The 21732-nt window shown below is 46.1% G+C and overlaps 1 protein-coding gene across 2 annotated transcripts in view; it reads right to left on the bottom strand.

The window, feature by feature from the left end:
- The window catches only part of LOC106596065 (rap guanine nucleotide exchange factor 5), a 73249-nt gene that overhangs the window by 33699 nt on the left and 17818 nt on the right, over positions 1-21732 (bottom strand). For both annotated transcript variants that reach the window (XM_045712767.1, XM_045712766.1), the window contains 6 exons: positions 14674-14752; positions 9681-9828; positions 9202-9299; positions 4871-4901; positions 3432-3510; positions 2671-2820 (listed from right to left, as the gene is read on the bottom strand). In XM_045712767.1, the coding sequence (XP_045568723.1) occupies positions 2671-2820; positions 3432-3510; positions 4871-4901; positions 9202-9299; positions 9681-9828; positions 14674-14711 (544 nt within the window). In that variant the 5' untranslated portion in view covers positions 14712-14752. The remainder of the gene's footprint in view (positions 1-2670; positions 2821-3431; positions 3511-4870; positions 4902-9201; positions 9300-9680; positions 9829-14673; positions 14753-21732) is intronic.

Raw genomic sequence — 21732 nt, forward strand, 5'->3', positions numbered from 1 at the left:
TGCACAGTATCAGTCAAAAGTTTGGACACAACTACTCATTCAAGGGATTATCTTTATTTGACTATTTTGTATATTGTAGAATAACAGTTAAAACATCAAACTATCAAATTACACATGGAATCATGTAGTAACCAAAAATGTATTTTATACTTGAGATTATTCAAAGTAGCCACCCTTTGCCGCCTTGATGACAGCTTTGAACACTCTTGGCATTCTCTCAACCAGCTTCATGAGGAATGTTTTTCCAACAGTCTTGAAGGAGTTCCCACATATGCTGAGCACTTGCTGGTTGCTTATAATTTACTCTGCGGTCCAACTCATCCCAAACCATCTCAATTGGGTTGAGGTTGGGTGATTGTGGAGGCCAGGTCATCTGATGCAGCACTCCATCACTCCCCTTCTTGGTCAATTAGCCCAAATGGGCATTGTCCTATTAAAAAACAAATTATAGTCTCACTAAGCACAATCCAGATGGGATGGTGTATCGCTGCAGAATGCTGTGGTAGCCATGCTGGTTAAGTGTGCCTTGAATTCTAAATAAATCACAGACAGTGTCACCAGCAATGCAGCCCCACACCATCACACCTCCTCCTCCATGCTTCACGGTGGGAACCACACATGCTGAAATCATCCATTCACCTACTCTGCATCTCACAAAGACATGGCAGATGGAAGCATAAAATCTCAAAGGACAGATTTCCACTGGTCTAATGTCCATTGCTCGTGTTTCTTGGCCCACACAAGTCTCTTCTTCTTATTGGTGTCCTTTAGTAGGGGTTTCTTTGCAGCAATTCGCCCATGAAGACCTGATTCACTCAGTCTCATCTGAACAGTTGATGTTGAGATGTCTGTTACTTGAACTCTGTGAAGTATTTATTTGGGCTGCAATCTGAGGTGCAGTTAACTCTAATGAACTCTAATGAATCTTCTGCAGCAGAGGTAACTCTGGGTCTTCCTTTCCTGTGGCGGTCCTCATGAGAACCAGTTTCTTCATAGCGCTTGATGGTTTTTGCGACTGCACTTCAAGAAACTTTCTTGAAGTTCTTGAAATGTTCCGCATTGACTGACCTTCATGTCTTAAGGTAATGATGGACTGTCATTTCTCTTTGCTTATTTGAGTTGTTCTTGCCATAATATGGACTTGGTCTTTTACCAAATAGGAATATCTTCTGTATACCACCCCTACCTTGTCACAACACAACTAATTGGCTCAAACGCATTAAGAAGGAAAGAAATTCCAGAAATTAACTTTTAACAAGGCACACCTGTTAATTGAAATACATTCCAGGTGACTACCTCATGAATCTGGTTGAGAGAATGCCAAGAGTGTGCAAAGCTGTCATCAAGGCAACGGGTGGCTACTTTGAAGAATCTCAAATATAACATTGCTTGTTCTGATATTTCTTGAGTTCTCTGTATTTTTTGGGATTCTCTGTGTGTGTGTATTGTGTTTTTATTTATATTATGTTTTGTATTGCTAGGTATTACTGCACTGTTGGAGCTAGAAACACAAGCATTTCGCTGCACTTGTGGTAACATCTGCAAATCTGTGTACGCGACCAATAAACTTTTGATTTGATAGGATTTCAACAAGCAGGCAGTCAGACAGACAGACCATTGGAACTCTGGTGAATCCCTGTGTGTGTTATGTTGTGGTTAGTTACCTCAACGGTAAATGACAACCAACAGGACCAGCTACTCCAGGTATGGTTAGGTTAGGGTAAGATTAGATACCTCCAGGGTAGGTGACAGTCAGTAGGATCATTTCCTCCAGTGTGTTGTGTATGGTTAGGTTAGGGTTAGATTAGATACCTCCAGGGTAGGTGACAGTCAGCAGGATCATTTCCTCCAGTGTGCTGTGTATGGTTAGGTTAGGGTTAGATTAGATACCTCCAGGGTAGGTGACAGTCAGCAGGATCATTTCCTCCAGTGTGTTGTGTATGGTTAGGTTAGGGTAAGATTAGATACCTCCAGGGTAGGTGACAGTCAGCAGGATCATTTCCTCCAGTGTGTTGTGTATAGTTAGGTTAGGGTTAGATTAGATACCTCCAGGGTAGGTGACAGTCAGCAGGATCATTTCCTCCAGTGTGTTGTGTATGGTTAGGTTAGGGTTAGATTAGTTACCTCCAGGGTAGGTGACAGTCAGTAGGATCATTTCCTCCAGTGTGTTGTGTATGGTTAGGTTAGGGTTAGATTAGATACCTCCAGGGTAGGTGACAGTCAGCAGGATCATTTCCTCCAGTGTGCTGTGTATGGTTAGGTTAGGGTTAGATTAGATACCTCCAGGGTAGGTGACAGTCAGCAGGATCATTTCCTCCAGTGTGTTGTGTATGGTTAGGTTAGGGTAAGATTAGATACCTCCAGGGTAGGTGACAGTCAGCAGGATCATTTCCTCCAGTGTGTTGTGTATAGTTAGGTTAGGGTTAGATTAGATACCTCCAGGGTAGGTGACAGTCAGCAGGATCATTTCCTCCAGTGTGTTGTGTATGGTTAGGTTAGGGTTAGATTAGTTACCTCCAGGGTAGGTGACAGTCAGCAGGATCATTTCCTCCAGTGTGTTGTGTATAGTTAGGTTAGGGTTAGACTAGATACCTCCAGGGTAGGTGACAGTCAGCAGGATCATTTCCTCCAGTGTGTTGTGTATGGTTAGGTTAGGGTTAGATTAGATACCTCCAGGGTAGGTGACAGCCAGCAGGACCAGCTCCTCCAGGGGGACATCCAGTCTCTCAGCCACCTCCTGCAGCAGCCCCTGGGCCACAACACTGGCCAGGCTCCTCACACTCAGATATGAGTCCATGCTCACGTACACATGACACAACACTGAGGAGGGAGGGAGAGGGAGAGGAAGGAAGGAACGAGAGACAGAGCGAGAAAGAGAACACTGTTTATCCCATAGAAGTAGAACGAATAGAATGGAGTTCGAACTACTGACCATAGCAATTTGAATGGTCAACTTATGGGTGTTCTCAAATGGCTAACCTGCTACATAAAGTGGTACATGAGGTGATGTGTGTGAAGAGGCTGGACCGACTGACACTTTTCTGAACAATGAAATTCTCAATGCTTTCATGTTCAATGATGTCATAATTCACATGCATCACCTCATGTACTGACATCATTGAACATGAAAGCATTGGGATTTTCATTGTTCAGAAAAGTCTCATTCTGCCCAGCCTCAAGGATTTCCATTGTTACTCTGTCTACTCACAGTGCTTGCTACCTTAAAAAGAATGGCTCTGAGATGCTCTATACAGAACGTCATCAGCCGACACAAACTTTGGAAACAATGCATGTTGGGAGGAATGTAGGAAGAAGAAATAGAAAGACAGGGGCTGCATCCCAAATGGCCATAGGGCCCTGCTCAAAAGTAGTGCACTATATAGGGAATAGGGTGCCATTTGAGACGCAGGCAGATTTTAGGACCGACTCACCTTCCCTGGTCTCCCTTTGTGTTCTTCTGGACGGGAGCCCGTTCTCTTTCAGGCTCAGTTGGTGGGAAAGAGCTTTGCTCTAAATGGAAGGACATACAGGGAATTCAGAACACATTCATACTGTGTGAGTAAACATTCTAACTCTTCTGGACTCTTGTGGTTTCTGCAGGAAACAAGAGGACAATAGTATTTAATGACCCAAACGGTTGCAAATAGGCTATAAGGAAACCTGGCTATTTAAAAGTAAACACATCCCTACAACATATCCTCAACTAGATTCAGCCGCGGGCCCATTTTTTTCTTGAGCGGATGATTAGGAGGCCAGAACATAATTACAAATAATTTGTAGACTGTAAATTGACCGCAAGAAGCCCAAACTGTCACATCCTGACCAGAAAAGGGGCTGTTTGTTATTGCAGGTTGGTCAGGGCGTGGCAGGGGGTGTTTGTTTAGGGTGTGTCGGGGTTGTTTGGGTTATGTTCTATGTTAGTGTATTTCTATGTTATTTCTAGTTGGTATATTTCCTCTGTTTCACTTTCTGTTGGTTAGGTCTACGTTAGGCACGCACCTGTTTTGTATTAGTTGTTAGTGGGGGGGGGGTCTATTTAGTCTAGCTAGGTAGGATTGTTTTTTGTGCGTGATTGTTCTATGTCAGGACGTATGTTGTTTGAGGAACAAGTGTTACCCTCTGCCTGTGATTTTCGCAGAGGTTATTGTGGGCTGCGTCCCTGCATTGTGTTGGGCTGGGTTTTTGAGCATTTGTTTTATGCGGCCTGCCCTACCTAGTTTTCGGTCTGAGTGGATACCCATTAAAAGTGTGTTCACAGATTTTTCTGTCTCCTGCGCTTGACTTCACCTCTCCTGCTTCCTTGAGCCACCCCCTGACACTAACAGATTTCCAGAATGAAAAACCACGGTGCTGATTTGCTGTAGTTTTAACTCAGAAAACTTGGGGGCCAACTCTTACCACAGGGGGTTGGTGGAACCTTAATTAGGGAGGATGGGCTCGTGGTAATGGCTGGAGTGGAATGGTATCAAGTACATCCAACACATGGTTTCCATGGTTTCCATGTGTTTGATGCTATTCCATTCGCTGTCCTCCCCTCAGCAGCCTCCTGTGACTCATACAATAGCTCCATTACCTCTCATGCAGTTTGTCCTCTTACCTTTCTGTGGGGTGAATACTCATCTCATGCAGTTTTGTCCTCTTACCTTTCTGTGGGGTGAATACTCATCTCATGCAGTTTGGCCTCTTACCTTTCTGTGGGGTGAATACTCATCTCATGCAGTTTTGTCCTCTTACCTTTCTGTGGGGTGAATACTCATCTCATGCAGTTTGGCCTCTTACCTTTCTGTGGGGTGAATACTAATTTCATGCAGTTTTGTCCTCTTACCTTTCTGTGGGGTGAATACTCATCTCATGCAGTTTGGCCTCTTACCTTTCTGTGGGGTGAATACTCCTCCGCTGTACTGGAGAGAGAAACAAAATCAAACAATTAGACCATGAGACAAGAACGACAAAAAAAAACAATACACACACTCGTTTGGACCGTTTCAATCAACTCTTTTTTTTTTTTTTTTTTCACCTTTATTTAACCAGTTAGGCAAGTTGAGAACAAGTTTTCATTTACAATTGCAACCTGGGCAAGATAAAGCAAAGCAGTTTGACACATACAACAACACAGAGTTACACATGGAGTAAAAACAAACCTACAGTCAATAATAGTAGTAGAAAAATAAGTCTATATACAAAGTGAGCAAATGAGGTGAGATAAGGGAGGTAAAGGCAAAAAAGGCCATGGTGGCGAAGTAAATACAATATAGCAAGTAAAACACTGTAATGGTAGATTTGCAGTTTAAGAAAGTGCAAAGTAGAAATAGAAATAATGGGGTGCAAAGGAGCTAAATAAATAAATAAATACAGTAGGGGAAGAGGTAGTTGTTTGGGCTAAATTATAGCTGGGCTAAGTACAGGTGCAGTAATCTGTGAGCTGCTCTGACAGCTGGTGCTTAAAGCTAGTGAGGGAGATAAGTGTTTCCAGTTTTAGAGATTTTTTATGTTCGTTCCTGTCATTGGCAGCAGAGAACTGGAAGGAGAGGCGGCCGAAGGAGGAATTGGCTTTGGGGGTGACCAGAGAGATATACCTGCTGGAGCGCGTGCTACAGGTGGGTGCTGCTATGGTGACCAGCGAGCTGAGATAAGGGGGGACTTTACCTAGCAGGGTCTTGTAGATGACCTGGAGCCAGTGGGTTTGGCGACGATTATGAAGCGAAGGCCAGCCAACGAGAGCGTACAGGTCGCAGTGGTGGGTAGTATATGGGGCTTTGGTGACAAAACGGATGGCACTGTGATAGACTGCATCCAATTTATTGAGTAGGGTATTGGAGACTATTTTGTAAATGATGTCGCCGAAGTCGAGGATCGGTAGGATGGTCAGATTTACGAGGGTATGTTTGGCACCATGAGTGAAAGATGCTTTGTTGAGAAATAGGAAGCCAATTCTAGATTTAACTGGATTGGAGATGTTTGATGTGAGTCTGGAAGGAGAGTTTACAGTCTAGCCAGACACCTAGGTATTTGTAGTTGTCCACATATTCTAAGTCATAACCGTCCAGAGTAGTGATGCTGGACGGGCGGTAGTACTGTGATTTTAACCTGGTAGTACTGTGATTTACCATTTATCAACTAGTAACCTGGTAGTACTGTGATTTTCCATCAATCAACTAGATTAGTCAAGGCTAGGTGACATGAGTCACGGTCCTGATTAGAAAAGTCAAGGTTAGGTGACATGGGTCATGGTCCTGATTAAAGGTGCAATATGTAGAAAACGGTCCACCATTTCCTGGTTGCTAACATTCAAATAGTTTGCCTAATTTCAGTTTATGTGACAAAACAAGCAATGTATGGTGTAGAGAATCATTGTACCATCTAAACCGCTGTGAAATATATTTTCAATAACCAAAAATATTGTATTTTCAGCTGTTTGAAGCTGGTGTACAAAACCGAAAGTAATCTCAAAAACGGGAAGCACAGAAATAGCACCCATAGAACAGATTTACCACTCCTTAGACTTGCTTTCAATTATAATAACAGATTTATAACTCACATTTCTATGTGAATTTGGTAGGGAGGGAGTAGGTGAGGAGAAGGAAGGTAGGAGGGATGAGGGGAGGGTTGACATGGGATGTGTCCCACTCAATGGACACATGTTCTATATTCTGGGTGTTCTTGGATGTGTGCGTTTGTCAGCAAGGAAGGAATCCTCAATGCTATTGGCAATATTAGAACCAACAGTAGAAATGGAACAACAGGCCTCTCTGTCACAGGTTGTGCTTTCCCAGATATTCTTCCTACGTGTCTTAGACCCCGGATACAGAAGGAGAGGAACTCAGAGACCCCAACAGCACAACAACACATACCCCAAACAGTACAACAACACAGCCCCAAACAGTACAACAACACAGCCCCAAACAGGACAACAACACAGCCCCAAACAGGACAACAACACATCCCCAAACAAGACAACAACACAGCCCCAAACAGGACAACAACACAGCCCCAAACAGGACAACAACACAGCCCCAAACAGTACAACAACACAACTCCAAACGGGACAACAACACATCCCCAAACAGTACAACAACACAGCCCCAAACAGGTTGACAACACAGCCCCAAACAGTACAACAACACACTCCCCAAACAGTACAACAACACTCTCCCCAAACGGGACAACAACACAACCGCAAACGAGACAACAACACAGCCCCAAACAGTACAACAACACAGCCCCAAACAGTACAACACAGCTCCAAACAGCACAACAGCACAGCCACAAACAGCACAACAACAACAGCCCAAATTAGCACAACAGCCCCAAACAGAGCAACAACACAGGCCCAAACACTGCAACTACTCTTAATTTATCAATGGATTAATTTAGTATGAATACAGTTGAGATCATAAAAACAGCCCTCGACAGTACATGTTTCCATTCATGGGTGGTGGTGTTGGAGGACACATGACTCTCTCTGCCTCTAGGACAGTTGATCTATATTCATAAGTGTTTTCAGTTTTGACTCACTCTTTTAGTACAAAAAAACGCATCTCAAATGTCACCCTATTCTCTTTACAGGCCAATAGGGAGTAGTGTGATAGGCCTATAGGGCTCTGGTCAGAATTAATGCACTATACAGGGAAAAGTGTGCCATTTGACATGCACACAAAGTCACATTTCCTATTTACCAGCTACATGTTCGGAATTCACACTTAGGAGAAATAATCCACACATACATTACACATAAACACACTATATATCCAAAAGTGTGTGGACACCCCTTGAAATTAGTGCATTCGGCTATTTCAGCTATCTCAGCCACACCTGAAATAGCCAGTGTATAAAATCAAGCACATAGCCATTTCCATAGACAAACATTGGCAATAGAATGGCCTTACTGAAGAGCTCAACATGGGGCTGTCATAGGATGCCACCATTCTAACAAGTCAGTTAGTAAAAATGTGTGCCCTGCAAGAGCTGCCCTGGTCAACTGTAATTGCTGTTATTGTGAAGTGGAAATATCTAGGATCAACAACGGCTCAGCCGCGAAGTGGTAGGCCACACAAGCTCACAGAACGCGTAGCTCTTCTGTTCTCGGTTGCATCACTCACCACTGATTTCCGAACTGCCTCCGGAAGCAATGTCAGCACAAGAACTGGTCATCGGGAGCTTCATGAAATGGGTTATTGTGGCCGAGCAGCTGCGTACAAGCCTAAGATCACCATGCGCAATGCCAAGCATCGGCTGGAGTGGTGTAAAGCTAGCCGCCATTGTAATCTGGAGAAGTGGAAACACGTTCTCTGGAGTGATGAATCACGCTTCACCATCTGGCAGTCCGACAGACTAATCTGGATTTGGCAGATGCCAGGAGAACGCTACCTGCACGAATGCATAGTGCCAACTGTAAAGTTTGGTGGAGGATGAATAATGGTCTGGGGCTGTTTTGCATGGTTTGGGCTAGGCCACTTAGTTCCAATGAAGGGAAATCTTAACGCTACATTATACAATGACATTCTAGACGATACTGTGCTTCCAACTTTCAAATCAAATAAAATCAAATGTATTTATTAAGCCCTTCTTACATCAGCTGATATCTCAAAGTGCTGTACAGAAACCCAGCCTAAAACCCCAAACAGCTAGCAATGCAGGTGTAGAAGCACGGTGGCTAGGAAAACTCGCTAGAAAGGCCAGAACCTAGGAAGAAACCTAGAGAGGAACCAGGCTATGAGGGGTGGCCAGTCCTCTTCTGGCTGTGCCGGGTGGAGATTTGTGGCAACAGTTTGGGGAAGGCCCTTTCCTGTTTCAGCATGACAATGCCCCCTGCACGAAGCAAGGTCCATACAGAAATGGTTTGTCGAGATCGGTGTGGAAGAGCTTGACTGGCCTGCACAGAGCCCTGACCTCAACCCATCAAACACCTTTCAGAAGAATTTGAACGCCGACTGTGAGCCAGGACTAATTGCTCAACATCAGTGCCCGACCTCACTAATGATCGTGTGGCTGAATGGAAGCAAGTCCCCGCAGCTATGTTCCAACATCTATTGGAAAGCCTGGAGGCTGTTATAGCAGCAAAGGGGGGGGCAACTCCATATTAATGTCAATGATTTTGTAATGAGATGTTCGACGAGCAGGTGTCCACATACCTTTGGTCATGCAGTGTAACTAATTCATCATATAACATTTTTCCATTATTCAATTCCTATGGCCACTCACTGTCTGCGATGCAGCCGCAAGAGTTTCTGTAGGTCCTTCTGCTCCTTCTCTAGAGTTGGATACTCATAAAGGTCATCCAGGAGGAAACGATACAATGTCTGAAACACAAAGACAACATCTAATGTCTGTTTTCAATGTCTGATACACAAAGACAACATCTAATGTCTGTTTTCAATGTCTGAAACACAAAGACAACATATAATGTCTGTTTTCAATGTCTGATTCACAAAGACAACATCTAATGTCTGTTTTCAGCCTCCCATATACAAAGACAACATCTAATGTATGTTTTCACCCTCCCATATCATCATGATATCACTTATTTTAGGGTCATCTCACTGTCCCATATCCTTAGCCTAGCCCCACATTTGTCTTCCCAACTCCTTATAAATGACTAGAGGAGTTTGAAAGAAAGCACAAACAAATCTGGAAACAGGCTATAATACCCCTTCTTCTTCTCCTCCCTCGCTCTGTCATACCTTCATGAAGAGTTTAACATGCTCGTCTTCTCGTAGGAAGTCTCTGTACAGTGTTGTCCACTGTGTCACCAGGTGCAGGACCTGACGTTTCCTGTCCAGAACCTCCTTCCCTTTGTCTTTCCCCTGGTGGTGTCTCCTTGAACAATAGGTGGGCTCCATGAGTTAAGGCATCAGCACAGCAGGAGAGCGGGCTCGCAGTAGGCGTTGTGTGTATTGACATTAGCTAGGCCAACATGATCAACACCGCTATTTTTAATGTAGTCTAGAGGTATACTGTAGTCTAGAGATAAGGGTTGTGTACTGTAGTCTAGAGGTAAGGGTGGTATACTGTAGTCTAGAGGTAGGGGTGGTATACTGTAGTCTAGAGGTAATGAAGTGTAGTCTAGAGGTAAGGGTGGTATACTGTAGTCTAGAGGTAATGTACTGTAGTCTAGAGGTAAGGGTGGTATACTGTAGTCTAGAGGTAATGTACTGTAGTCTAGAGGTAAGGGTGGTATACTGTAGTCTAGAGGTAATGTACTGAAGTCTAGAGGTAAGGGTGGTATACTGTAGTCTAGAGGTAATGTACTGTAGTCTAGAGGTAAGGGTGGTATACTGTAGTCTAGAGGTAATGTACTGTAGTCTAGAGGTAAGGGTGGTGTACTGTAGTCTAGAGGTAATGTACTGTAGTCTAGAGGTAAGGGTGGTATACTGTAGTCTAGAGGTAATGTACTGTAGTCTAGAGGTAAGGGTGGTGTACTGTAGTCTAGAGGTAATGTACTGTAGTCTAGAGGTAAGGGTGGTATACTGTAGTCTAGAGGTAATGTACTGTAGTCTAGAGGTAAGGGTGGTGTACTGTAGTCTAGAGGTAATGTACTGTAGTCTAGAGGTAAGGGTGGTATACTGTAGTCTAGAGGCTACAGTATATCACTCTACCTCTAGACTACAGTACACAACCTTATCTCTAGACTACAGTATACCACTCTACCTCTAGACTACAGTACACAACCCTTATCTCTAGACTACAGTATACCACCCTTACCTCTAGACTACAGTACCTTGCCTCTAGACTACAATACCTTACCTCTAGACTACAGTACCTTGCCTCTAGAATACAGTACCTAATCTCTAGACTACAGTACCTTACCTCTAGTCTAGAGGTGAAGTACTGTAGTGTAGAGGTAAGGTACTGTAGTCTAGAGATAAGGTACTGTAGTCTAGAGGTAAGGTACTGTAGTCTAGAGATAAGGTACTGTATTCTAGAGGTAAGGTACTGTAGTCTAGAGGTAAGGTACTGTAGTCCAGAGATAAGGTACTGTAGTCTAGAGATTAGGTACTGTATTCTAGAGGTAAGGTACTGTAGTCTAGAGGTAAGGTACTGTAGTCTAGAGGCAAGGTACTGTAGTCTAGAGGTAAGGGTGGTATACTGTAGTCTAGAGATAAGGGTTGTGTACTGTAGTCTAGAGGTAAGGGTGGTATACTGTAGTCTAGAGATAAGGGTTGTGTACTGTAGTCTAGAGGTAAGGGTGATATACTGTAGTCATGAGGTAAGGGTGGTATACTGTAGTCTAGAGGTAAGAGTTGTGTACTGCAGTCTAGAGGTAAGGGTTGTGTATTGTAGTCTAGAGAAAAGGTACTATAGTCTAGAGGTAAGGGTTGTTTACTGTAGTCTAGAGGTAAGGGTTGTATACTGTAGTCTAGAGTTAAGGGTGATATACTGTAGTCTAGAGGTAAGAGTTGTGTACTGTAGTCTAGAGGTAAGGGTGGTATAGTGTAGTCTAGAGTTAAGGGTGATATACTGTAGTCTAGAGGTAAGAGTTGTATACTGTAGTCTAGAGGCAAGGTACTGTAGCCTAGAGATGAGGTACTGTAGTCTAGAGGCAAGGTACTGTAGTCTAGAGGTGAGGTACTGTAGTCTAGAGGTGAGGTACTGTAGTGTAGAGTTAAGGTACTGTAGTCTAGAGATAAGGTACTGTAGTCTAGAGGTAAGGTACTGTAGTCTAGAGGTAAGGTACTCTAGTCTAGAGATAAGGTACTGTAGTCTAGAGGTGAGGTACTGTAGTGTAGAGGTAAGGTACTGTAGTCTAGAGATAAGGTACTGTAGTCTAGAGGTAAGGTACTGTAGTCTAGAGATAAGGTACTGTATTCTAGAGGTAAGGTACTGTAGTCTAGAGGTAAGGTACTGTAGTCTAGAGATAAGGTACTGTAGTCTAGAGATTAGGTACTGTATTCTAGAGGTAAGGTACTGTAGTCTAGAGGTAAGGTACTGTAGTCTAGAGGCAAGGTACTGTAGTCTATAGGTAAGGGTGGTATACTGTAGTCTAGAGATAAGGGTTGTGTACTGTAGTCTAGAGGTAAGGTACTGTAGTCTAGAGGTAAGGGGTGGTATACTGTAGTCTAGAGATAAGGGTTGTGTACTGTAGTCTAGAGGTAAGGGTGGTATACTGTAGTCTAGAAATAAGGGTTGTGTACTGTAGTCTAGAGGTAAGGGTGGTATACTGTAGTCTAGAGGTAATGGTGGTATACTGTAGTCTAGAGGTAAGGTACTGTAGCCTAGAGATACGTTACTCTAGTCTAGAGGTAAGGGTGGTATACTGTAGTCTAGAGATAAGGGTTGTGTACTGTAGTCTAGAGTTAAGGATGGTATACTGTAGTCTAGAGATAAGGGTTGTGTACTGTAGTCTAGAGGTAAGGGTGATATACTGTAGTCTAGAGGTAAGAGTTGTGTACTGTAGTCTAGAGGTAAGGGTTGTGTATTGTAGTCTAGAGAAAAGGTACTATAGTCTAGAGGTAAGGGTTGTGTACTGTAGTCTAGAGGTAAGGGTTGTTTACTGTAGTCTAGAGGTAAGGGTTGTATACTGTAGTCTAGAGGTAAGGGTGGTGTACTGTAGTCTAGAGGTAAGGGTTGTATACTATAGTCTAGAGGTAAGGGTGGTATACTGTAGTCTAGAGGTAAGGGTTGTGTACTGTAGTCTAGAGATAAGGGTGGTATACTATAGTCTAGAGGTAAGGGTGGTATACTGTAGTCTAGAGGTAAGGGTTGTTTACTGTAGTCTAGAGGTAATGGTGGTATACTGTAGTCTAGAGGTAAGAATTGTGTACTGTAGTCTAGAGGTAAGGGTTGTGTATTGTAGTCTAGAGAAAAGGTACTATAGTCTAGAGGTAAGGGTTGTGTACTGTAGTCTAGAGGTAAGGGTTGTTTACTGTAGTCTAGAGGTAAGGGTTGTATACTATAGTCTAGAGGTAAGGGTGGTATACTGTAGTCTAGAGGTAATGGTGGTATACTGTAGTCTAGAGGTAAGGGTGGTATACTGTAGTCTAGAGATAAGGGTTGTGTACTGTAGTCTAGAGGTAAGGTACTGTAGTCTAGAGGTAAGGGTGGTATACTGTAGTCTAGAGATAAGGGTTGTGTACTGTAGTCTAGAGGTAAGGGTGGTATACTGTAGTCTAGAAATAAGGGTTGTGTACTGTAGTCTAGAGGTAAGGGTGGTATACTGTAGTCTAGAGGTAATGGTGGTATACTGTAGTCTAGAGGTAAGGTACTGTAGCCTAGAGATACGTTACTCTAGTCTAGAGGTAAGGGTGGTATACTGTAGTCTAGAGATAAGGGTTGTGTACTGTAGTCTAGAGGTAAGGATGGTATACTGTAGTCTAGAGATAAGGGTTGTGTACTGTAGTCTAGAGGTAAGGGTGATATACTGTAGTCTAGAGGTAAGAGTTGTGTACTGTAGTCTAGAGGTAAGGGTTGTGTATTGTAGTCTAGAGAAAAGGTACTATAGTCTAGAGGTAAGGGTTGTGTACTGTAGTCTAGAGGTAAGGGTTGTTTACTGTAGTCTAGAGGTAAGGGTTGTATACTGTAGTCTAGAGGTAAGGGTGGTGTACTGTAGTCTAGAGGTAAGGGTTGTATACTATAGTCTAGAGGTAAGGGTGGTATACTGTAGTCTAGAGGTAAGGGTTGTGTACTGTAGTCTAGAGATAAGGGTGGTATACTATAGTCTAGAGGTAAGGGTGGTATACTGTAGTCTAGAGGTAAGGGTTGTTTACTGTAGTCTAGAGGTAATGGTGGTATACTGTAGTCTAGAGGTAAGAATTGTGTACTGTAGTCTAGAGGTAAGGGTTGTGTATTGTAGTCTAGAGAAAAGGTACTATAGTCTAGAGGTAAGGGTTGTGTACTGTAGTCTAGAGGTAAGGGTTGTTTACTGTAGTCTAGAGGTAAGGGTTGTATACTATAGTCTAGAGGTAAGGGTGGTATACTGTAGTCTAGAGGTAATGGTGGTATACTGTAGTCTAGAGGTAAGAGTTGTGTACTGTAGTCTAGAGGTAAGGGTTGTGTATTGTAGTCTAGAGAAAAGGTACTATAGTCTAGAGGTAAGGTAGTGTAGTCTAGAGGTAATGGTTGTGTACTGTAGTCTAGAGGTACGGGTTGTTTACTGTAGTCTAGAGGTAAGGGTTGTATACTATAGTCTAGAGGTAAGGGTTGTGTACTGTAGTCTAGAGGTAAGGGTGGTATACTGTAGTCTAGAGGTAAGGGTTGTATACTGTAGTCTAGATGTAAGGGTGGTATACTGTAGTCTAGAGGTAAGGGTTGTATACTGTAGTCTAGAGGTAAGGGTTGTATACTGTAGTCTAGAGGTAAGGGTTGTATACTGTAGTCTAGAGGTAAGGGTTGTATACTGTAGTCTAGAGGTAAGGGTGGTATACTGTAGTCTAGAGGTAAGGGTTGTGTACTGTAGTCTAGAGGCAAGGGTTGTGTACTGTAGTCTAGAGGTAAGGGTGGTATACTGTAGTCTAGAGGTAAGAGTTGTATACTGTAGTCTAGAGGTTAGGGTTGTGTACTGTAGTCTAGAGGTAAGGGTGGTGTACTGTAGTCTAGAGGTAATGGTTGTATACTGTAGTCTAGAGGTAATGGTTGTATACTGTAGTCTAGAGGTAAGGGTTGTATACTCTAGTCTAGTGATAAGGGTGGTGTACTATATTCTAGAGGTGACCACCACAGCCGGAAGTAGAAGGATATTGTCCCAGAAGAGCTTGACACAGATCACTGGTTGACATGAACACCAGGTATGTCAGCAGGAAGTCATCCAGGAGGGGCTCTGTAAAACAGGAAACACATAATTTACAACAGCATCCAATAGAACTGGCTAAAACTCAGTAGTGGAAAAAGTACTCAATAGTAATACTTAAGTAAAAGTAAAGACACCTTCATAGAAATGACTCAAGTAAAAGTGAAAGTCACCCAGTAAAATACTACTTGTGTAAAAGGCTAAAAGTATTTGGTTTTAAATATACTTAAGAGTCAAAAGTAAATGGAATTGCTAAAATGTACTTAAGTATCAAAAGTAAAAGTATAAATAATTTCAAATTCCTTATATTAAGCAAACCAGACAGAACAAATAGCCAGGGGTACACTTCAACACTCAGATATAATTTACAAACGAAGCATTTGTGTTTAGTGAGTCCGCCAGATCAGAGGCAGTAGGGATGACCAGGGATATTCTCTTGATAAGTGTGTGAATTGGACAATTTTTGGGTGTCAGGCTAAATGTATGGAGTAAAAATTATATTATTTTCTTTAGGAATGTAAAAGTAAAAAAATATAAATAGTAAATTACAGATACTCAAAAAAACAACTAAAGAAGTACTTTAAAGTATTTTTACTTAAGTAGTTTACACCACTGCTAAAACGTATTCAAATCCAATGTAATTGGATAGAATTGAATGAATTGAATACATTTATTAAACATTTTAAATGTAAAGCTTGTATGATCATTAAAGCTACCTTCAAGTATCAGTAGGTTTCTTCAAAGATGCAGACCATCCAAAAATGTGCTCATAAATATATATATATATATTTCTGATCTCTGAAAAGTGAATTCCACCCTCTGACCTCTTTTGTAACGTTGATCTTTTCCTATATGAATCTAAACTCCTCCCACCGCCTGTTACGGTTGGCTCCAACGCCATCCAGCTCTCTGCTCCACCTACAGCCTCTCTATGTTCCCACTGTGTCCAGCTCTCCTCCCACTTACAGCCTCTCTATGTTCCCACTGTGTCCAGCTCTCCTTCCACCTACAGCCTCTCTATGTTCACACTGTGTCCAGCTCTCCTTCCACCTACAGCCTCTCTATGTTCCCACTGTGTCCAGCTCTCCTTCCACCTACAGCCTCTCTATGTTCCCACTGTGTCCAGCTCTCCTTCCACCTACAGCCTCTCTATGTTCACACTGTGTCCAGCTCTCCTCCCACCTACAGCCTCTCTGTGTTCCCACTGTGTCCAGCTCTCCTTCCACCTACAGCCTCTCTATGTTCCCACTGTGTCCAGCTCTCCTTCCACCTACAGCCTCTCTATGTTCACACTGTGTCCAGCTCTCTGCTCCACCTACAGCCTCTCTATGTTCCCACTGTGTCCAGCTCTCCTTCCACCTACAGCCTCTCTATGTTCCCACTGTGTCCAGCTCTCTGCTCCACCTACAGCCTCTCTATGTTCCCACTGTGTCCAGCTCTCCTTCCACCTACAGCCTCTCTGTGTTCCCACTGTGTCCTGCTCTCCTCCCACCTACAGCCTCTCTATGTTCACACTGTGTCCAGCTCTCTGCTCCACCTACAGCCTCTCTATGTTCCCACTGTGTCCAGCTCTCTGCTCCACCTACAGCCTCTCTATGTTCACACTGTGTCCAGCTCTCCTTCCACCTACAACCTCTCTGTGTTCACACTGTGTCCAGCTCTCCTTCCACCTACAGCCTCTCTATGTTCCCACTGTGTCCAGCTCTCCTTCCACCTACAGACTCTCTATGTTCACACTGTGTCCAGCTCTCCTTCCACCTACAGCCTCTCTATGTTCCCACTGTGTCCAGCTCTCCTTCCACCTACAGCCTCTCTATGTTCATACTGTGTCCAGCTCTCTGCTCCACCTACAGCCTCTCTATGTTCCCACTGTGTCCAGCTCTCCTTCCACCTACATCCTCTCTATGTTCCCACAGTGTCCAGCTCTCTGCTCCACCTACAGCCTCTCTATGTCCCCACTGTGTCCAGCTCTCTGCTCCACCTACAGCCTCTCTATGTTCCCACTGTGTCCAGCTCTCTGCTCCACCTACAGCCTCTCTGTGTTCCCACTGTGTCCAGCTCTCCTCCCACCTACAGCCTCTCTATGTTCCCACTGTGTCCAGCTCTCCTTCCACCTACAGCCCTCTATGTTCCCACTGTGTCCAGCTCTCTGCTCCACCTACAGCCTCTCTGTGTTCCCACTGTGTCCAGCTCTCCTTCCACCTACAGCCTCTCTATGTTCCCACTGTGTCCAGCTCTCTGCTCCACCTACAGCCTCTCTATGTTCACACTGTGTCCAGCTCTCCTTCCACCTACAGCCTCTCTGTGTTCCCACTGTGTCCAGCTCTCCTTCCACCTACAGCCTCTCTATGTTCCCACTGTGTCCAGCTCTCCTTCCACCTACAGCCTCTCTGTGTTCCCACTGTGTCCAGCTCTCCTTCCACCTACAGCCTCTCTATGTTCCCACTGTGTCCAGCTCTCTGCTCCACCTACAGCCTCTCTATGTTCACACTGTGTCCAGCTCTCCTTCCACCTACAGCCTCTCTATGTTCCCACAGTGTCCAGCTCTCTGCTCCACCTACAGCCTCTCTATGTTCACACTGTGTCCAGCTCTCCTTCCACCTACAGCCTCTCTGTGTTCCCACTGTGTCCAGCTCTCTGCTCCACCTACAGCCTCTCTGTGTTCCCACTGTGTCCAGCTCTCTGCTCCACCTACAGCCTCTCTATGTTCCCACTGTGTCCAGCTCTCTGCTCCACCTACAGCCTCTCTATGTTCACACTGTGTCCAGCTCTCCTCCCACCTACAGCCTCTCTATGTTCCCACTGTGTCCAGCTCTCCTTCCACCTACAGCCTCTCTATGTTCCCACTGTGTCCAGCTCTCCTTCCACCTACAGCCTCTCTATGTTCCCACAGTGTCCAGCTCTCCTTCCACCTACAGCCCTCTATGTTCCCACTGTGTCCAGCTCTCTGCTCCACCTACAGCCTCTCTATGTTCCCACTGTGTCCAGCTCTCTGCTCCACCTACAGCCTCTCTATGTTCCCACTGTGTCCAGCTCTCCTTCCACCTACAGCCTCTCTATGTTCCCACTGTGTCCAGCTCTCCTTCCACCTACAGCCTCTCTATGTTCCCACTCTGTCCAGCTCTCCTTCCACCTACAGCCTCTCTATGTTCCCACTGTGTCCAGCTCTCCTCCCACTTACAGCCTCTCTATGTTCCCACTGTGTCCAGCTCTCCTTCCACCTACAGCCTCTCTATGTTCCCACTGTGTCCAGCTCTCCTTCCACCTACAGCCTCTCTATGTTCACACTGTGTCCAGCTCTCCTCCCACCTACAGCCTCTCTGTGTTCCCACTGTGTCCAGCTCTCCTTCCACCTACAGCCTCTCTATGTTCCCACTGTGTCCAGCTCTCCTTCCACCTACAGCCTCTCTATGTTCCCACTGTGTCCAGCTCTCTGCTCCACCTACAGCCTCTCTATGTTCCCACTGTGTCCAGCTCTCCTTCCACCTACAGCCTCTCTATGTTCCCACTGTGTCCAGCTCTCTGCTCCACCTACAGCCTCTCTATGTTCCCACTGTGTCCAGCTCTCTGCTCCACCTACAGCCTCTCTGTGTTCACACTGTGTCCAGCTCTCCTTCCACCTACAGCCTCTCTATGTTCCCACTGTGTCCAGCTCTCTGCTCCACCTACAGCCTCTCTATGTTCCCACTGTGTCCAGCTCTCCTTCCACCTACAGCCTCTCTGTGTTCCCACTGTGTCCTGCTCTCCTCCCACCTACAGCCTCTCTATGTTCACACTGTGTCCAGCTCTCTGCTCCACCTACAGCCTCTCTATGTTCCCACTGTGTCCAGCTCTCTGCTCCACCTACAGCCTCTCTATGTTCACACTGTGTCCAGCTCTCCTTCCACCTACAGCCTCTCTGTGTTCACACTGTGTCCAGCTCTCCTTCCACCTACAGCCTCTCTATGTTCCCACTGTGTCCAGCTCTCCTTCCACCTACAGACTCTCTATGTTCCCACTGTGTCCAGCTCTCCTTCCACCTACAGCCTCTCTATGTTCATACTGTGTCCAGCTCTCTGCTCCACCTACAGCCTCTCTATGTTCCCACTGTGTCCAGCTCTCCTTCCACCTACATCCTCTCTATGTTCCCACAGTGTCCAGCTCTCTGCTCCACCTACAGCCTCTCTATGTCCCCACTGTGTCCAGCTCTCTGCTCCACCTACAGCCTCTCTATGTTCCCACTGTGTCCAGCTCTCTGCTCCACCTACAGCCTCTCTGTGTTCCCACTGTGTCCAGCTCTCCTCCCACCTACAGCCTCTCTATGTTCCCACTGTGTCCAGCTCTCCTTCCACCTACAGCCCTCTATGTTCCCACTGTGTCCAGCTCTCTGCTCCACCTACAGCCTCTCTGTGTTCCCACTGTGTCCAGCTCTCCTTCCACCTACAGCCTCTCTATGTTCCCACTGTGTCCAGCTCTCTGCTCCACCTACAGCCTCTCTATGTTCACACTGTGTCCAGCTCTCCTTCCACCTACAGCCTCTCTGTGTTCCCACTGTGTCCAGCTCTCCTTCCACCTACAGCCTCTCTATGTTCCCACTGTGTCCAGCTCTCCTTCCACCTACAGCCTCTCTGTGTTCCCACTGTGTCCAGCTCTCCTTCCACCTACAGCCTCTCTATGTTCCCACTGTGTCCAGCTCTCTGCTCCACCTACAGCCTCTCTATGTTCACACTGTGTCCAGCTCTCCTTCCACCTACAGCCTCTCTATGTTCCCACAGTGTCCAGCTCTCTGCTCCACCTACAGCCTCTCTATGTTCACACTGTGTCCAGCTCTCCTTCCACCTACAGCCTCTCTGTGTTCCCACTGTGTCCAGCTCTCTGCTCCACCTACAGCCTCTCTGTGTTCCCACTGTGTCCAGCTCTCTGCTCCACCTACAGCCTCTCTATGTTCCCACTGTGTCCAGCTCTCTGCTCCACCTACAGCCTCTCTATGTTCACACTGTGTCCAGCTCTCCTCCCACCTACAGCCTCTCTATGTTCCCACTGTGTCCAGCTCTCCTTCCACCTACAGCCTCTCTATGTTCCCACTGTGTCCAGCTCTCCTTCCACCTACAGCCTCTCTATGTTCCCACAGTGTCCAGCTCTCCTTCCACCTACAGCCCTCTATGTTCCCACTGTGTCCAGCTCTCTGCTCCACCTACAGCCTCTCTATGTTCCCACTGTGTCCAGCTCTCTGCTCCACCTACAGCCTCTCTATGTTCCCACTGTGTCCAGCTCTCCTTCCACCTACAGCCTCTCTATGTTCCCACTGTGTCCAGCTCTCCTTCCACCTACAGCCTCTCTATGTTCCCACTGTGTCCAGCTCTCCTTCCACCTACAGCCTCTCTATGTTCCCACTGTGTCCAGCTCTCCTCCCACTTACAGCCTCTCTATGTTCCCACTGTGTCCAGCTCTCCTTCCACCTACAGCCTCTCTATGTTCCCACTGTGTCCAGCTCTCCTTCCACCTACAGCCTCTCTATGTTCCCACTGTGTCCAGCTCTCCTTCCACCTACAGCCTCTCTATGTTCCCACAGTGTCCAGCTCTCTGCTCCACCTACAGCCTCTCTATGTTCCCACTGTGTCCAGCTCTCCTTCCACCTACAGCCTCTCTATGTTCCCACTGTGTCCAGCTCTCCTTCCACCTACATCCTCTCTATGTTCCCACAGTGTCCAGCTCTCTGCTCCACCTACAGCCTCTCTATGTTCCCACTGTGTCCAGCTCTCCTTCCACCTACAGCCTCTCTGTGTTCCCACTGTGTCCAGCTCTCTGCTCCACCTACAGCCTCTCTGTGTTCCCACTGTGTCCAGCTCTCCTTCCACCTACAGCCTCTCTATGTTCCCACTGTGTCCAGCTCTCCTTCCACCTACAGCCTCTCTGTGTTCCCACTGTGTCCAGCTCTCCTCCCACCTACAGCCTCTCTATGTTCACACTGTGTCCAGCTCTCTGCTCCACCTACAGCCTCTCTATGTTCACACTGTGTCCAGCTCTCCTCCCACCTACAGCCTCTCTGTGTTCCCACTGTGTCCAGCTCTCCTTCCACCTACAGCCTCTCTATGTTCCCACTGTGTCCAGCTCTCTGCTCCACCTACAGCCTCTCTATGTTCCCACTGTGTCCAGCTCTCCTTCCACCTACAGCCTCTCTATGTTCCCACTGTGTCCAGCTCTCTGCTCCACCTACAGCCTCTCTATGTTCCCACTGTGTCCAGCTCTCCTTCCACCTACAGCCTCTCTATGTTCCCACTGTGTCCAGCTCTCTGCTCCACCTACAGCCTCTCTATGTTCCCACTGTGTCCAGCTCTCCTTCCACCTACAGCCTCTCTATGTTCACACTGTGTCCAGCTCTCCTTCCACCTTCAGCCTCTCTGTGTTCCCACTGTGTCCAGCTCTCCTTCCACCTACAGCCTCTCTATGTTCCCACTGTGTCCAGCTCTCCTTCCACCTACAGCCCTCTATGTTCCCACTGTGTCCAGCTCTCTGCTCCACCTACAGCCTCTCTATGTTCCCACTGTGTCCAGCTCTCCTCCCACCTACAGCCTCTCTATGTTCCCACTGTGTCCAGCTCTCCTTCCACCTACAGCCTCTCTGTGTTCACACTGTGTCCAGCTCTCCTTCCACCTACATCCTCTCTATGTTCCCACTGTGTCCAGCTCTCCTTCCACCTACAGCCTCTCTATGTTCCCACAGTGTCCAGCTCTCTGCTCCACCTACAGCCTCTCTATGTTCCCACTGTGTCCAGCTCTCTGCTCCACCTACAGCCTCTCTATGTTCACACTGTGTCCAGCTCTCTGCTCCACCTACAGCCTCTCTATGTTCCCACTGTGTCCAGCTCTCCTTCCACCTACAGCCTCTCTATGTTCCCACTGTGTCCAGCTCTCCTTCCACCTACAGCCTCTCTATGTTCCCACTGTGTCCAGCTCTCCTTCCACCTACAGCCTCTCTATGTTCCCACTGTGTCCAGCTCTCCTCCCACTTACAGCCTCTCTATGTTCCCA

This window comes from Salmo salar, unplaced genomic scaffold, assembly GCF_905237065.1.
Source record: "Salmo salar unplaced genomic scaffold, Ssal_v3.1, whole genome shotgun sequence".
NCBI classification, from domain to species: Eukaryota; Metazoa; Chordata; class Actinopteri; order Salmoniformes; family Salmonidae; genus Salmo; species Salmo salar.